This window comes from Takifugu rubripes, chromosome 8, assembly GCF_901000725.2.
Source record: "Takifugu rubripes chromosome 8, fTakRub1.2, whole genome shotgun sequence".
Lineage (NCBI taxonomy): Eukaryota > Metazoa > Chordata > Actinopteri > Tetraodontiformes > Tetraodontidae > Takifugu > Takifugu rubripes.
In genome coordinates this window covers 5,175,476-5,191,570 of record NC_042292.1, presented here as the reverse complement: position 1 = coordinate 5,191,570, position 16,095 = coordinate 5,175,476, and the positions used below count along the sequence as shown (strand labels likewise).

General features: G+C 41.0%; 2 protein-coding genes across 6 annotated transcripts in view; both read left to right on the top strand.

The window, feature by feature from the left end:
• The first annotated feature begins 4 nt into the window (after nt 1-4).
• stradb (STE20 related adaptor beta) lies at nt 5-6,106 on the top strand. Of its 3 annotated transcripts, none has more exons than XM_003966486.3 (12): nt 5-192; nt 581-773; nt 1,348-1,428; nt 2,604-2,706; nt 2,786-2,907; nt 3,000-3,108; nt 3,217-3,340; nt 3,426-3,597; nt 3,729-3,833; nt 3,916-4,172; nt 4,401-4,443; nt 4,650-6,106. In XM_003966486.3, exons 2-12 carry the CDS (start codon nt 762-764, stop codon nt 4,803-4,805), a joined length of 1,284 nt encoding a protein of 427 aa, XP_003966535.2. In that variant the 5' UTR covers nt 5-192; nt 581-761; the 3' UTR covers nt 4,806-6,106. The 3 variants fall into 3 exon arrangements, with proteins under 3 accessions (XP_003966535.2, XP_011604457.2, XP_029696477.1); XM_011606155.2 differs by having other exon boundaries at nt 573-773; XM_029840617.1 differs by lacking the exons at nt 5-192; nt 581-773 and having other exon boundaries at nt 1,282-1,428.
• Nucleotides 6,107-6,726: 620 nt separating this feature from the next.
• Nucleotides 6,727-16,095, top strand: part of nbeal1 (neurobeachin-like 1) — a 31,013-nt gene continuing 21,644 nt past the window's right edge. For all 3 annotated transcript variants that reach the window (XM_011606158.2, XM_011606157.2, XM_029840616.1), the window contains exons 1-7: nt 6,727-6,860; nt 7,463-7,642; nt 13,739-13,830; nt 14,553-14,714; nt 14,827-14,908; nt 15,085-15,212; nt 15,425-15,507. In XM_011606158.2, the coding sequence (XP_011604460.2) occupies nt 7,592-7,642; nt 13,739-13,830; nt 14,553-14,714; nt 14,827-14,908; nt 15,085-15,212; nt 15,425-15,507 (598 nt within the window). In that variant the 5' untranslated portion in view covers nt 6,727-6,860; nt 7,463-7,591. The remainder of the gene's footprint in view (nt 6,861-7,462; nt 7,643-13,738; nt 13,831-14,552; nt 14,715-14,826; nt 14,909-15,084; nt 15,213-15,424; nt 15,508-16,095) is intronic.

The following is a 16,095-nucleotide window of genomic DNA, read 5'->3' as shown; positions in this document are numbered from 1 at the left end:
TCAATATCAGGCGACAATCATCTGTGTCAAATTAAAAGTCCTGTGCAAGGATAACATTTTCTCCTCGACATTAACGTTTTATTTAAGGCAATCCTATCAAATGGTGAACGAAAACACTTAAACATTAACCATTGTAGGTAGAGGCGTTTATATGGTGTTAACTTCGAGAGTCAAAGCTGCTGTCAGCAGAAGGTAAACAGCTTCTTCCAATTACAACAGATCAGGGACATATTCTTTAACTGGGCTAACATTAGCTCAGAGTAAGTGTAGATATACCAGTTGGGCTTGAATTGTCTTACTTTGGGTATTTTATTGCTTTTTCTGTAATAGAGACACGATTAAATCGCGATTCGCGGACACCGTGAGTCAATGTGTGGTAATGATCTTTCAATAAAAACTAAAATGACTGTATTTGATCATTGCAAGTGATTCACATTTTTGATTGGTCGTTTTCACGGTAGTAACATTAGCTTTATCGCACCGGAAAACACCTAAATTACAGTGACTGAAAACTCGGATTGCAAAACAGACTTTGAAATTGTGCTGTGGAATTTGTTGTCGTCACATTTGAGCAACACAGATGGTGAAGCAGGCGGATGGACGGGTGAGAGGCTGAAGCTGGATGGACGCTGCCTCTTCTCGGCCGTCTCCGGTTTCACTGCTGCGCTTTATCCCCTTTTCCTCCATCACGATCGGGGTCCTGCGGCCTGTGAGTCGATGAATGCCCAAGTCTCTCATTTTACCCACGCCGAAAGGACTCAATGTCTTTCTTGGTAAGAACATTATACTCGAGGGGTTGTTTTGTGTTTTTGCTTGGTTGGGTTTATTTTATTCATTTTTTTGCTACATTTTCCGCGTGTGACCTAATCACAGGGCACATTCTGATACTGATCCTGAACGATCAACTCAACCAGGGGTTTAAGTAACTGAAGTAATGTACAGAGATTTTTGCTTGTGTTTTTACATTTTAATTTAAACCTATACCAGTTTAAAATGACTAAAAAAAATGTCAATGCTCATTCTTAGAATAAGTTACATGTGTCCGTTTATGTGTGCAACCCTAACCATCAATAAGGGATGCAGCCTTGTCTTTCTCTATTGGGACACTCCTTAAACAGGTGCTCATTTGTTGTCTGTTACCACCAACCTAATTTTCTCCATTCACCCATGTGTGAAAAAAGCCACCCTGTAAGTACCATCATAGCCATATCCGACTGATGCTTGCTTCTCTGACTCATCACACCACACTGATTCCCCTCTGTTCACCAAGCTGGATGTCCTCCTGTGCACCCACCCATGTCCTGGCTGGCATGTCTCACCTGTGCTCCTCCCCTCCCCATTCACCAGGACTGTTCCTGCATCTCCCATACCCAGGTCCAGCCCTTGGACATAGAGGAGCACTACGAGGATACCAGCCACCAGTTCCTGGTTAGTAGCCCTCAGACTCTGTCAGTGCAGAGAGAGGCGTCACCCTGATGCTATTTCATCACTTCATTGCTCACGCAATGTCTCTTTATGAGGATTGATGTGCCTTTGATTAAAAAACAAACAAATCAAAAAGCAATTCAAATACAAAACCAGTGACATTTTCTGTGAAACCCGTGTCCATAATGTACTAAAACACATTAATGCATTGTTGTGTGTTGTATAATTATTATTTTTTTTAAAAGGAGATACATATAATGTATTTATCAGTAAAATCTGATCTATGTTAATACCTGTATGTTAAGTACATTTTACAAGTTTTTGTGCTCACCTTGCAAACAAAACTATGACTTTCTATTACAACAAGCATTTCATGTACGATTATACAGCACCAACAATAAATCCATTATGTGTCCTACATGAAAATAGTGTTAGAATAATGCATTATGTACCCAGGGTTCATAGAAATATTGAGCAAAATTATTTGCAAGGCATCATTCCTGATGCAGTGTGTTAAGTCACTGGGAACAAACATACTGCTGCTTCCTGTGGTACAGGCTAAATGTTGGGGCTGTGACTAATAAACCACTTTCCCCTGTGTGTTTTAAGTATCATGAGACACCTGTCCCCAAAATATCCCTGTATCACTGAAACTGCAAGCATCCATTCCCTGGCAAGTGTCTGAGCACCAGAAGTGAACAAACTGAGTTGGAAGCATGACGGGACGAACTATGCGGAAGAGGAGGATTCATCCACAGTTCAAAGCCCTTGTATTTTTAAAATGTGTGGTTCATTCAGTCAGTTTTTCAGGTGAAGCTTTACTTTGTCCCAGATCAAAAGATCTCTCCTGGTTTGTGCTAATCCACCTCAGCCGTGTCAGCTGTGAATCAGGATGGTCATGATTCTAGAATGTAGGGGTTTAATATACCAATTACAAGTAAAATACCAACTTGTCCTAATGGCTTTTGGGCAATATTACCTGTTCAGCCTAATCGCATTTCAGTTTCACTATTTATCACTGTTTGGGTTCGGAAAAGAATATAATTAAACATATGGAAGAAGACAACGGGGCAGTGTGCAAATAAGAGCACGAGGTTTACTCAGTTCATAAGTTATATTTTAGATGTCTATGTTTCTGACTGTAAAAACATACAGTGTGTGGGGGGGTGTCTTTGCAGAGCTGTGACAGTTCTGAATACGCTCTACAAGGACCAGCAGGCGGCGATGACCTCACGGGACTGTCCGTCGGGCCTACCAACTACCAGCTCCTGTCAGAGCTGGGTGAGAAGGCTGCAGAGTGGCTTTAATGCAACATCCCTAAAAAAGAAGACACACAGATATAAATCCTTATATTTCACAGGGCGGGGCTTCAACAACCTGAGCCAGGTGCGCATGGGGCGCCACATCGCGACTGGGCAGCTGGTGGCAATCAAACAGACCAACTTGGACGACTGCACAGAGGAGGAGCTGCTGCAGCTCATGGTGCACTGCTGTACTTAAAGGATGATTTATTCTGTTCCATAAAACGTTCCCATTTCACAACTGTCACATCTGATTTGTGTCTCTAAACCCAGAACGAAGTTCTGCTTTCCAGGCTGTTCCGCCACCCGAACCTGCTGACCTCCCGCCTGGTTTTCAGCTCCTGCTGCCAGCTCTGGGTCCTCACCCCCCTGATGGCCTATGGTCAGCCAATTCTATAACTTTGTTTTAGTTCTATAAATCTGGGCAATCTTCTGGAACTGAATGATGTGCGACTCATTACATCATCTCCGCCCCTGCTTTCTCTGAAAGGCTCTGCAGACAGCTTACTGAGAACTTATTTCCCAGATGGAATGAGTGAATCCCTGATAGCGTACCTGCTATACGGTGTTTTGAAAGCACTGGAATACCTTCATCGAATGGGTTACGTTCACCGGTCTGTTAGAAAGACAAAAAATATAAATCCGATCGTGCATTCTGCAAACGTAAATATTGGTTTGCCTGTTCCACACTGGTTACAGGGGGGTGAAGGCCAGCCACATTCTGCTGTCAGGAGAGGGGCGCGTCTACCTCTCGGGGCTCCACAGTGTTTACAGTATGATGCGTGAGGGGAAGAGGATGAGGGTGGTGTTTGATATGCCCCACCACAGCCCTGCCCTGTTGCCCTGGCTCAGCCCTGAACTGCTGCGACAGGTCAGGAATCTCTAGATAAACAGTTAGTGGTATGATCCCAAATGGATTGATTATTGACTGGATTGATTATTTTTTTGTTAGTAATGCATAGCATTGTGTTTCTGCTCTCTTCATGCTGCTGGCCGTGGTAGGACCTGCATGGTTACGGTGTTAAGTCTGATATCTACAGTTTAGGAATTGTGGCCTGTGAACTTGTAAGTGGCAGGGTGCCCTTCCAGGATATGCCCACCACCCAAGTAATGTAGCCTCTCCTACCCAGCCTGCTTCAGTCGTTGAATGTGTTTTCGTGTGCGTGAATGTCTGATCCTCCATTTCCAGATGCTGCTTCAGAAACTCCGTGGTGCCCACTGCTGCCTGCTGGACGTGGCTCCTTACCCGCTGGGTGAACTGGGTGGGCTGAAAGTTTCACGGTCCGGCGTAGACTCGGGCATCGGGGAAAGTGTGGCCACCGGGAGCCTTTCGCACAGCGCCACTGCTGCTCCTGCCGAGCGTCCTCAGAGCCCCGGACCTAAAAATCACTCCACCACGCTGCACAACCTGGTCCAGCTGTGTCTGCAGCAACAGCCGGAGCACAGGTCATTAAATAGCCAGTTAATTTTAGGTTATTATTCATTTCAGTGAGCTATGTATACTTTATTGCACCCTACTACACTAGATAAAAAAATTACCTTAAAAATTAGATATTTACTTTTTACCACATATCTTCCCCAGTTCATTATGTTTGCTTGAATCTTTGCATATACATTTTAAAATGCTGTCTACTGCAAATATTTGAGAATGAATCCTCTTGTTATCTCTCCTAGACCGTCAGCATCAACGCTTTTGACCCATGCGTTCTTCAAGCAGGTGGGTTAATTGCTTCTTTTACCTGCAGATTTTTTTCTTCTACAGTTAAGAACAATAATTGGGCTACAGGTAGACTCACTTATTTCTCTTAACTATAAAACAATTTGTCAGTGTGAATGGTGTAGCATGCTAACATATTTTTAGAATAATAACAAATATTAAATCTGCCGCTATACCAGTGCTTCAGTGTTTATTTTTCTGTACAGGTGAAGAGGCACACCAGAGACACCTTTCTCAGCCTAATGTACCCAGCATTGCCCCTCACCAGCCCCAGCGACCCCCCTATATCCTCCCCACCAGCCCCATCCTGCCATTCTCCCACATCGCCAACAGCCGCCGAGGTGATGTGGGACTTTTCCTAAACCATACATTTTCAGAAACTAGACAATCAGTGCAAAACACTGAGGCCAAACTCTACTGTGCTTTTTTTAATTTAGCATTTAACCAACTCTGAGCCTTTTTAAGAATATTTTTACAACTTTTACAATTTTTTTTGGTGCGTATGTGGAGATTATGGATTAATGAAGGACTGTGAAAGTGCTCTGACCATTCTGACAAAATAATAATAATAAAATCAGAAATGAGCTCTACTCAGCTAAACAGTACAATGATTTAAACAATAATTTAAAGAAAAGAAGTCTGCCAACAATGTAAAAAAAAAACAAAAAACATTTAACATAGTTCTCTAATTTTGAGTATCTTTCTGTGGAATTTTGAGATCAGACTGTGAATAGTAAATGCTGTGGAACACAAGAGCATATCTTTTTTTTCTTTTAAAACAAATACACATTATCGTAGACATCCAAGGATTTCAGATGTTAAAAACACAGATGTTTTACTAATGTTCTCCTACACATTGCTGTTCATCCGTCCCATTGTTGTGAATATACAATCTCAGGAATGTTTTGAGGAAATTCCTTCAGATTTGGTGTGAATATCTACTTTTGACAAATAATCTGATTGGATTCATCTAATGTGGAGTTGGCAAACCTTCAAATATGTGATAAAAGGATGACCTATGTAAAGGTCATCTTCACTGTGACTTTTTATTCTACAGTTCAAAGTTTCGATTATCAAAGTTATGGTGTAAACACATCTACATACTGCAAACAAGAGAGAAGGAAATAAATTGGCTAGACAATTGGCACTTAATCTCCATCGCTGAATAAATGTATTTCTTTTACACTATGATACATGTTTCGTGGTTATATCTCCTTATAAATGTGGTGTCCCAAAGTGATACTAGTATGAGTGTGTATAAGTAAGTGTATTTTAATCATGATGCCATAAATATGAATGCATTGTTGCTGTATTGTGAACACATATGCACTTCGGTTACTTTGAAACATAATATTCTGTATGTGATTATGAAGTAATATAAGCAATAGAGCATATCTGAACTTCTCTGTAGGAGTTAAAAATCATCAGTAGAAATAGACGAAAAGCCTTTCTCACTCTGACCGTAAGTGATGCACCAAAAATCTATTTCTACTGTGCAACATTGCCTTTATGTTTGAAAGAAACATGCATTATGAACATGGTGTTCTCTATCTCTTTCATTGTGTTTTATGTTTCAGGACTGTGATCTGCGGAATTTATCAAATCTAGTAACTGTATGAGCCTTATTATACTGTACATGACATAAATGATACATTTTCAAAAATCTTGTAAGCCTCATCGATTTATTCATGTGTTGCATGTGGCGATTTCACTTGAGTTTTGTTTAGGTTTTTTGTCCTGTTTTTGTTTATAGTTCCCAACTCGTCCACTAGGTAGCAGTACAACATCAAAACTAAGCATTGGAGAGCCATAGCTCCACATCGACAACGTAAAGTGATTCGACTGTCGTAAAAAGTGTAAGATACATTTTGAAGGCCGCCTATTGAGTTTATGCTACACTTTACCCTTATTTTAATGGGTTGGCACTAAAAAAGAGTCATATATATATGAAAAAAAAATGGCGGTTTGAATAGCAATTCGACCTGTTCCCGATTTGCCAATGTTGTGATGTTCTTGTAATGAATAGAGTATCCGGTTTCGCCCAACAAATTAAATGCTGCAGATAGTGCTGCGTTGCAGATAGTGTGTGTTTTGTGAAAATATGATTTATACATATTATAAATCATATACGTACATTTTTAAAATCGTTTGTGAAAAAGAAACGTAACACCATAACCATGTTCCTAAAATGAATTAACACAGAAGCATGGAATATCAAAGTCAGAGGAAGATAGTTTCGACTATATCAAACACTACCGCAGAACTTTAGGGAAATTGTCTTATTTCAGAACTTTTACTTTGAACTAGAGCCAACGGGAGCTTGACCGGAAGTCAGTCTCGGTCCCGGCGAATGCCGAGAACTTCGCATTTCACACTAACTCTGGACGGCGTTGCTGACAGTTGTTTTCCTAAGACAGGTGAGTGGTCTTCGACTTCTCGACGATTTGGCACACTCATCTTTTATCATTCCTACGTTTGATGTTTTTTGGTACGAAGTGCCTGCAGTCGTGGAGGCTCGGGAGGACGAAGGGCTTTTGTCACATGAGAAGGAGGAGGAGAAAAAGGAGCCTAAAAAATAGAAATACGTTTTTTGACATTTGGCTTTTAGCTAGCTCGGCCAGGTAGGCTCGAATTGTTTAGAGTTCGTTGTCGAGGATAGTTAGACAGGTTGCCGAGGTGTCAATGGGCGGGTTTAATGTAGGTTTAGCCTACAGAAACGGACATTGGTAATAATATGTGTCTTGCAGTCGATCGCCTCAGTCCATCTGGGCTAGAGCCAACAGCTTAAAGTGCAGGTATTTTTCTGCTGGCAGCTTTAAAACCTTCACCAGTCTGAAAACATTCGCGTCATAATTAATTTCAAACGCTGCTGCGAACACTGAGGTAAGGACAGGCCCCAGCTGCTTTCCGAGGCTGCTCAGCAGGGCTCACCCATGGAATCATTTGGGAGCTGTTTTTATTATTATTACTGTCCCCTTCGAAGCACCTAAAAGTGCCATTTTTATTCATTTTTTTAAAGGAGCGGTACTCACTTTGTCGGAGTACGACAGTCGAGATGATGAGAGCCGGAGACCCCCAGATGTTTAGCTCGTAAATGGAAGCAATGAAGCAGCCGTGGATGTGACCTCGGTGGACTCTGTTTGGAACCATGGCATCCAAGGAGAGGTTGTACGAGGTTTGGATGCTCTACTGTACCAAGGTGAGGCGTCATACGGCCATCGTGGCAGTGTAATTTGATGATGCAATGGACAATAATGACATTAGTTATTTTTAGTAGCGTCATGCTTTACCCTCCCAGCCATCACAAATACCACATCTATTCACCGTGTCTTCCACTTACAGCATTGAGAATCTTCCAAATCAGAATATCTAATCGTTAATAAAATGGGGGGATTATAAATGGTGCAGCAGTTCACCTTGATCACATTATTCTGCAATAAGTGATACTTCATTTTCATCCACAAAAATGGTCGTAACCAGTCTGTACAGCAGCGGTAGTCATGCTGATTTGTCATGTGAGGCTGTAAAATAAATTTATGGCAGCAGGATTTCCCAGTGGTGAGCAGGGAACTGTAAGGATGCATGCTGTTTGTTCTACAGCAACATGAATGAATGACACTGGAGTAGGGACAGAGCCCCTTGAGTAGTTTGTTGGCTAGATTTAATTCACTTGGCGACAAAGCATGTGCACATCCTGGTGTCCAATCAAAACGGCCTGCCTGAGCCGCTCATCACGTGAAACTAGCTGCAGTCTGCACATAGTTCCTCCAGTAATCCCTCACAACAACACACAGCCATCTCTGCGGTATTTACCCCTTACAGCAAAGCCATTTTCTGCAAGGTTAGGGCATGAATAATAATCACTTTGATAAGTATTGAAGCTTGACATGCTGACGCAAATGGAATAGCTGTATGAGTGTTTGAGGTACAGAAATGTTCAGACAGTCTGACACCCACAATCACACACACACTTGTAACAGTCACTTGCAGAAATGCAGCAAGAGGAGCAAAGTGTGTGTATTGCATGGACTGAAAGCTACAGGGTGAGGAGGGATTATTTAATATCCTCCTGGCTATGAGCCAGCACTTTCCAGGCCTGCTTTTCTCTCTGCATGGCACCGTGAGAGAGAAGCATTAGAAATCTATCTATCTATCTATCTATCTATCTGTCTGTCTATCTATCTATCTATCTATCTATCTATCTATCTATCTATCTATCTATCTATCTATCTATCTATCTATCTATCTATCCTATCCTATCCTATCCTATCCTATCCTATCCTATCCTATCCTATTCTAGCCTTTCTGTCTTGCCTGAGAAAATGTAATGTCAAACATGGGTGATGGGATATCTCTGCCCTGTATGTGGCAGTTGGCAAGATATGTTGGAGTCACATGATCTGTATGATCAGGAATGTTGCTATGAAAGCCCAGCGTCACCAAGTGTCCAACCAAAGGGTAAAACATGTCCTAGTTGACAGTCTCAACTCCACACAGCACTTTCCTTGTGTTATTGTACGCATCTTACATCAAAATAGCAACATTTCGCCACATTTGTCCCATTCAAGTGGAAAACCCAGTAGCTGATCTTGCTGTACAGCTCCGTCCAGTGACACCATGCTTTTTATTGTTGTGCTCGTGATAACACCCACATGCCATCTGTCTGTTTAATGGTTAACAAAAGACCAGAAACCTTCCTGCAATTGGTGTCTGAGCGTTAAGCGGCCCCATCTGAAGAAGAGTTAGTCAGACGAGGACTGTTGAACACTAACCAGCTCAGGGGGTCTCTTCAGCAATACTCGCTCAACCTGCTTTTCCAGTTGCAGCTGAACCACATGGTGTTGATATGTAGATCGCAGTAACATTTCCATTAGCTGCTTTCTTCATCAATTTAAAGGTTTCCGGATGCTGAACAGAATACTTCAACATCCGCTCTCCTCTTTTCAGAAGTCAGACATTGCACAACATTACACTTGCAATTTAAATTGGTACTATTGATGTGCTTGGACAGCATTTGTTGATCATGCTAACAAGGCCTGATATTCCTGTTCTCTAGGTTGTGGTGAGACCTGTAAAGTCCTAGCATGGCCTGCACAACTGCTAGTTGTTAATTCAGAATGTAGTTTAAATAAGAAACAGAAAACTGCATCCCTAATATTCTGAGGTTGCACATTTGTCACAATTGACACTGTCATTAAGCATTCTTTGCCTAGGGCTGTCCTGTTGTAAGGCCTGCAGCTCCTTGGTAAAGGTCTGGGGTTCTCCCAGCTGTCCCTGCTGGCGTAAAGTGAAGGAGCCCTAGAAGTGAGTTTAAATAGAGTAGGCATGGATTATTTGATATATTTTATACGTATAAACAATTGCTGAGCTTGGCAGTAGCTTCTGTGTGTAGCTAATGCTTGAAGGACTGACTTTCAAGGACTGAGAGATCACAAAACATTGAGACCATTACGTAACCAGGGATTTAGCTTGTTGTCATTGGTTTGTGCCAGATTGATGTCTCTGAACACATGGAAGCCACGAGCTGTTGTACTTAAGCAGCAGCAGCAGCAGCAACACAGCACGGTGCCGGCTCTCTTTTTCTCAGTATGAGGAGAAAGTGGAAGGTTTAGAAGGCTTAAAGTAATGCCGGTTGCTTTCCCAAAAGCTTGCCTCCACCCACAAAAGGCCTCTTTAATCTACAACCGCAGTAAACATCCATCAACGGCCAGGGGCATTATTTTGTCCTTCAATTACTTTGATGCTCAGACCTTTATTTTAATTCTAGAGTGGAAGTCTTTGCTCCTTTTTATTTGTCTGCCGTTCATGGATTTCTGGTTAACATTTTTCAGAACCATGCTTTATGACTATTTCTGGAAGCAGCTTGCATGAATCGGAAGACATGGAACTGCAGTATTGTCCAAGGAAGAGTTGAGCTGCTAGCAATGACAGAGCAGAACACTGTTTTCCACTTCTGAGCTTTTGTGCTTGTTTACATATCACGGTCCAATCTCCGTCGCCACACAAGCTTGTTCCGGCTTTGGGTTATGTGCTGGTATTCAAACTTCGCTCCCTCGGGCAACCTCTCTATCTCACTGTAGCATATTTGATTCCATGCAGCCTACTTGTCTATTTTTTTCTTTGTACTATGAATATCTTAGGAATAACACTGATGTCACCGACGATGTGTGTCATGCATGCCTAAACCACTCCCACCCACCTCTTTAAATAACAGGACTGACAGTGAAGTCATGAGATTCCCGCCTCCCGAACTCACAGGCAGTGGTGATGTTGGAGTGTGATACTGCATAAAAAGCATGACCCCAGTCATTTTAGAAAGCCTTAGAGGGAGGAGGCCTCTAAACATTATGGTTTCACAGTGACAGTGTACCACTTCCAACAAGTCCGGTCACCCACCCAAATGAAATGAGGCAGCTACCCGAACAGCCTGTGGACCGCGCCTGTCTGGAGGGGCAGAGCTGCAGACTCTATGCTCCTGTGTGCAGCCTGTAACTATTTTTAGTATATTTAATATATTGGTTTACTTCGGAAGCTTCGCAACTAATGTTATTGTCGATGATGAACCACAGAAGATAATGACTTCCTTCGCTCACGTATTTTAATCTATTTACTTTAATTGCTTTATGAGAATACCACTTCTTGTATTTTAAACACATGTTGTGAATTTCCTAAAGCTTTTGTAAAACTGCAGTTCCCTGCCGCTGTTGGCATTGTAATCCTTGTTAAGTGGTTGTTTAATAGTCTCCTTAAATTGAAAATGATTCGTGACACATTTCCTCTTCTTCCAGATGTTTACTTCCAGTGTCTTGCATTGTGGTGACTTGCTGTGATGTTACGTCATGTGCAATGCGATGTGTGGTGTATTTTTCTGTGTTTGAGAGGCATGTGAAATAACCCAAATACCAGGACCCTGGTTGGTTGTTGAGGTTGGGACACGGTGACTGTTGTTGAGGTTGGAGGAGGTTAGAGTCCTCCTCATTCGTCTGTATCTTGTCTATGTGGGTTTGAGTGATGGAGGCCCAGGGTAAGTGAGGACATGTGGAGCAGGGCGTGTCCTCGCTCACCGCAGTCCAAACCCTCAATGGGCATTTGTGCTTCCAAGCTGCGGCTTAAAGACGGCACGCATGCGCTCATTCAGTCAATCATACTTTTTTCTATACTTTCTAAAAATCCTCCAAACAGCACGCAGGCTGATGATAGGTTATTACATTTCCCTAAATGCTAGTGAAGCTTCACTATTTTAGTAAAGCAAGTAAAGAAAAAGAAAAAAAAGTTTAAATTAGTGATTAGAAATTAGGCAATTTCAACAGGTCATGAGTAAGCACCAAGCTGTTGATGATGCAGCCACATTGGCCTTATCAGGTCTTTTGATTGAAAAATCAATTTTGAAATCCCGTTCAACCCATTCTTGTACAGTATTTCCATGGCGTGCTTTAACAGTAGGCATAACTAACTGTTTTTGACTCTAGTAAATGAATTTGCAATTTAAGGCAACATTGGAAAAAGAAACGCACAGTGGATAATCCATGTACTCCCAACAGAACTTGGCATTCCCATATGAATGTTGATGACTATTCAGATGTTTGCCTCCTCTTTACTTCTGCCATTCAGACACACAAAGGCAGATACACACAAAGGCCAAACATCATTGGACCAAGCAGATGATTCCTAAAACTTGGCCTGTTTTGTTTTGGGTTGTTCCCGCTCTGACATACAGAGGCAGACGCACTCTCTTCACTGGGAGGCCTCAGTAGCAATACGCCAGAAAATAGTTTCAAAAAATGGACTGTCATTTTTATTTCTTATTATATAAAATGTATGCTAATGTAAGTTGAAAGAGATTGAAGTTGAATAAAAATGGGTGCCTAATTACATAAATTGAATGGGGCTGAAATAAGTTGCTTCCTAGCCTGTATATTCTGTGCAATAGTAGATATATCATGCGCTGATTACAATTAAGCCTTTCAGCATTGGATTTATATTTCCTTAATGGACCTTCCATGAGATCAAGATTATTATGATATGAAGCTAATGTGACAGATTGGGTCCACTGTCTTCTCTAATCCTCGTGCATAATTTGAGTTTGCACAGCACTGTATGACCAGATGCCCTACAAATTAACACAACTTCCAATCAGCTATCAATCATTTTTCTCCTTTAACAAACTCCAAGCTACATTTTTACTCTATCAAGTCTTCAATTTTAATTGGTGCACACTTTGTTTTGCATAATCATAAATGTCTTTACTTAATCTAATGATTAACTTTTTAGCCCTTGTTGACCTACATTGCATACTCACACCCTCCAGATGGCCCAAAATCCCAGTGACAGGATCGACTGGGAAGAGTCATGAGCACCACTGATTAGTCTCAGCCCATTATTACAGCATCTTGAGCTGTTCATGCACCCGGTGTCTTTCACCCTGGGAAAAAATGCAACATCATTTAACTTTACATTGTTTTTAATTGTTGAAAAATACAATATGTCAACCCTCAATTCAACAACCAATTCTAGCTTCAGGCCTACTCTGTGGTGTAAAGTTTAAGAGCTTGAGTGTAAACACTCATCAGTTGTTAGAAAAGATGAAATAATTCTGTCATATGACTTGCTGGAACCATTAGAGGTGTGTTTCCAGATCAGACTTATCACTGCTGACGGTTGAATAGATAATCAAATGATTAGTGGTTGTAATTAAAGGAAGAGATCTTTCCTGCTAGTCTCAGTAACTCACCTGAGTCTTTGGGTGATTCTATCCAGTCCGTTTGGAGGCAGTTTTCTTGGCATTTAAGAAATGTTAATCTGCTGTTACGAAATCCCCGCAGAATGCAGTCAAGCCTGTTTTCAACAGGTGCATGTATCAGCTTCCTCACCCTTAAATACAGAAGAAGCACACACACACACAGACACACACACTCAGCAGTGCAGGCATTGTCTCCACATACTTGACATACTTTTTGTAGCACTACTTGCTATGCATTTTTAATGTCACGTACTCTGATCGTTTGTTGTTTTAATGCTATTCACACCTCAAATTTGCAGGAACTAAGTTTTGAAGAAAAGACAAACTCTCCTATGGACATTTGAAATCGTCTGTTTACTTTACATGTTTTGCCACAGTCATGCAGTAAATTACTACAAAAAAAACACACAAATGAAACACCAAATTGAACTGAAGGCAATGCCAGAGTTTGCTAAAACACAGCATTTATTTTACTCAGGACTATCGATATATGTCCTACTCATTCTTGCTGTCATTACTTGAATCCATTTGCTTCTTTGTGTTTTATTTACCCAGCGGGATCCAGACTACTTGAAATTATGGCTGGAGATTTTTCTCAGCTCCTATGAAAGATGCCTGGATGTGGACTTTGAAAAGCAACCTTCAAGGTAACCTTTTGCTCTGATCATTTGATACCCAGTGCAATGCATATTAAACATACTTGTGTTTATTTATGCAGTGTTGAAGTGCAAAATGCTTCACTTATTAGTGTAAAAATCATTTTATCATTGCGGGTGTCAGTTTTCTCATATGTATGCAGAACTTCTAGCTACATTTAAAACTGCACTGCAGCAGTCATGGGAACTGGGAAAAATGGAGAAATCTTGTGTTGTATGCGCTGCCAACAGAGAGCCACATACTCAGTTGTTCAACCCATCATAACAGAGAAACACCACGTTTCCTATTAAGCAGTCACACTTGTCTTAACATGAAGTGGTGTTGACTTGCCATCACATAATGCAGATGTGGAAAAAAAAGGTTTGTGAATAGAAGAAACCTTGGAAAGGACACAATTTATTATGAATGGTCATTTGACAAGTATACATTGGAATATGATATTTTGTGTCTTTGTCCAGCTGTCTGCCATTTTTCCCCCCTATCTTCTCCTGATATCTTTTTCCTTCATCTTATCTTTTTATATCACTCCTACTTGCATTGTTCCGAAGAAGGATTTTTCCTCTTTTCAATGTATCTTTATTACACTGTGAACTAATGCTGTGGCATTAATTATGAAGATGCAGCAGAGGATGCAGAACAGAATCATTGAACATTACATTTTAAGTGTGCACAGATTTTAAGCAGCGTTTCCTTCTTTGTTTTGTATCTCCAGGCTGGAGGAGATCCCTCCAGTGTTGTCGCTGCTTCCAGACAACATCCTGCAGGTTTTGCGCCACCAGCTGCTGCAGTGTGTCCAGAAAGCATCTGATGGGCTGGAAGCTGAACAGCAAAATCTGGCTCTGCTGCTGCTTAAGTTCCTCATTATCATTTGCAGGTTTATATTGTAAATATTTGATATAACGTTTTTTTCCGAAGGAGACAAAAGATCATTTAATTTTTCTGCTCTCTACTTTTAAAAATGATTTAATTGTGTTTTGTATTGACAGGAATCTGTCTAATGTCGAGGAGATTGGCACATGCTCTTACATCAATCACATCATCACCATGACAACACTCTATATTCAGCAGGTCTGGTTTCTCAATTTTTTTTTGCGCGTCTCTACAAAAAACATTTTGACATATTTTTTCTTGTTTAGCAATTTACCTAGTCATATTAAATGGACAATGTAATTAACGTTGTGTTTAGTTTTATCCAAATAATCAGGATGTTCCAATTAAGTTTACATGCGTATGTGATATTGCAGCTGAAGAGCAAGACCAAAGAGAAGGAGATGGCAGACCAAAGCCAGGCAGAGGAGTTTGTTCGTCATGCTCTGGCTTTTTGCGAGAGCCTCTATGACCCGTACCGTAACTGGAGGCATCGTACTTGCAGGTAACAAATCACTGCACCTAGTCTGGCCCTACTTTAGAATAATATGACTGTAAAGCTTTCAAGCAAGGTGTCGTTTTAGTAGAGCTATTTATGTTATCTAATATTACTCTAAAATAATTAACAGCAATTATGTTACAGACTACAGTGTACTCTCTGTTGTATTTCACTCAACCATTCGCTTGTGTGTTGTCCTTTTGCATGTTGTCATCCAGTGAGCAGTTGGGTGCAGTTGAGAGGAGCAGGCAGAAATACAAAGCAGCACCACTCACTGTTGAGTTTGTTCCTTTCTTTTACCGTAAGTTTTATTCCACTTTTTTAATCTCTACCTCTTTCCATTTCGGAATTAAATATGAACATCAGCTAAACATGAATTTTGTGTTTGTGAAAACTTGGCAGATGTCAGCACAGCAGTGCTTCCGCTGTATTAGAATTGTGTATATGGGGTCAATGGAAGATGTTTCATTAACAAAGTCAGGTTGTGATCACAGAGCAAGTTTCTCTTCTCCGTGTCTGCAGAGATGTTTTTCTCTTCCACTGCCAGTTCTTCCCTTGTTCAGTCCATTGTATCAACTCTTTGTATCTACACTCTGTTTGCTAGGCACTGAAGATAAACTGATAGCGAATGGTGTCTGTCAGACTACTTCAGCTGTGCTGGCAGCCATTTTGAATAAATACTTCCTTCTGTTGCCTGACCCTGTGTGCGGTTATTATGGTTTGGCACTAAAGATAGCACCGAAGGTCCGAACTGACAGACTCTGTGTGTCTCATGTCTGTAAAAAGTTTGTTCTCACACTCTTTGAAATTACTTCTAAAAGTTAATGGCTTTTTTCTAGATTTAAAATTGGGGAGCTTTCAGTTCATTCTGTTGACAGAAGAGGTAATG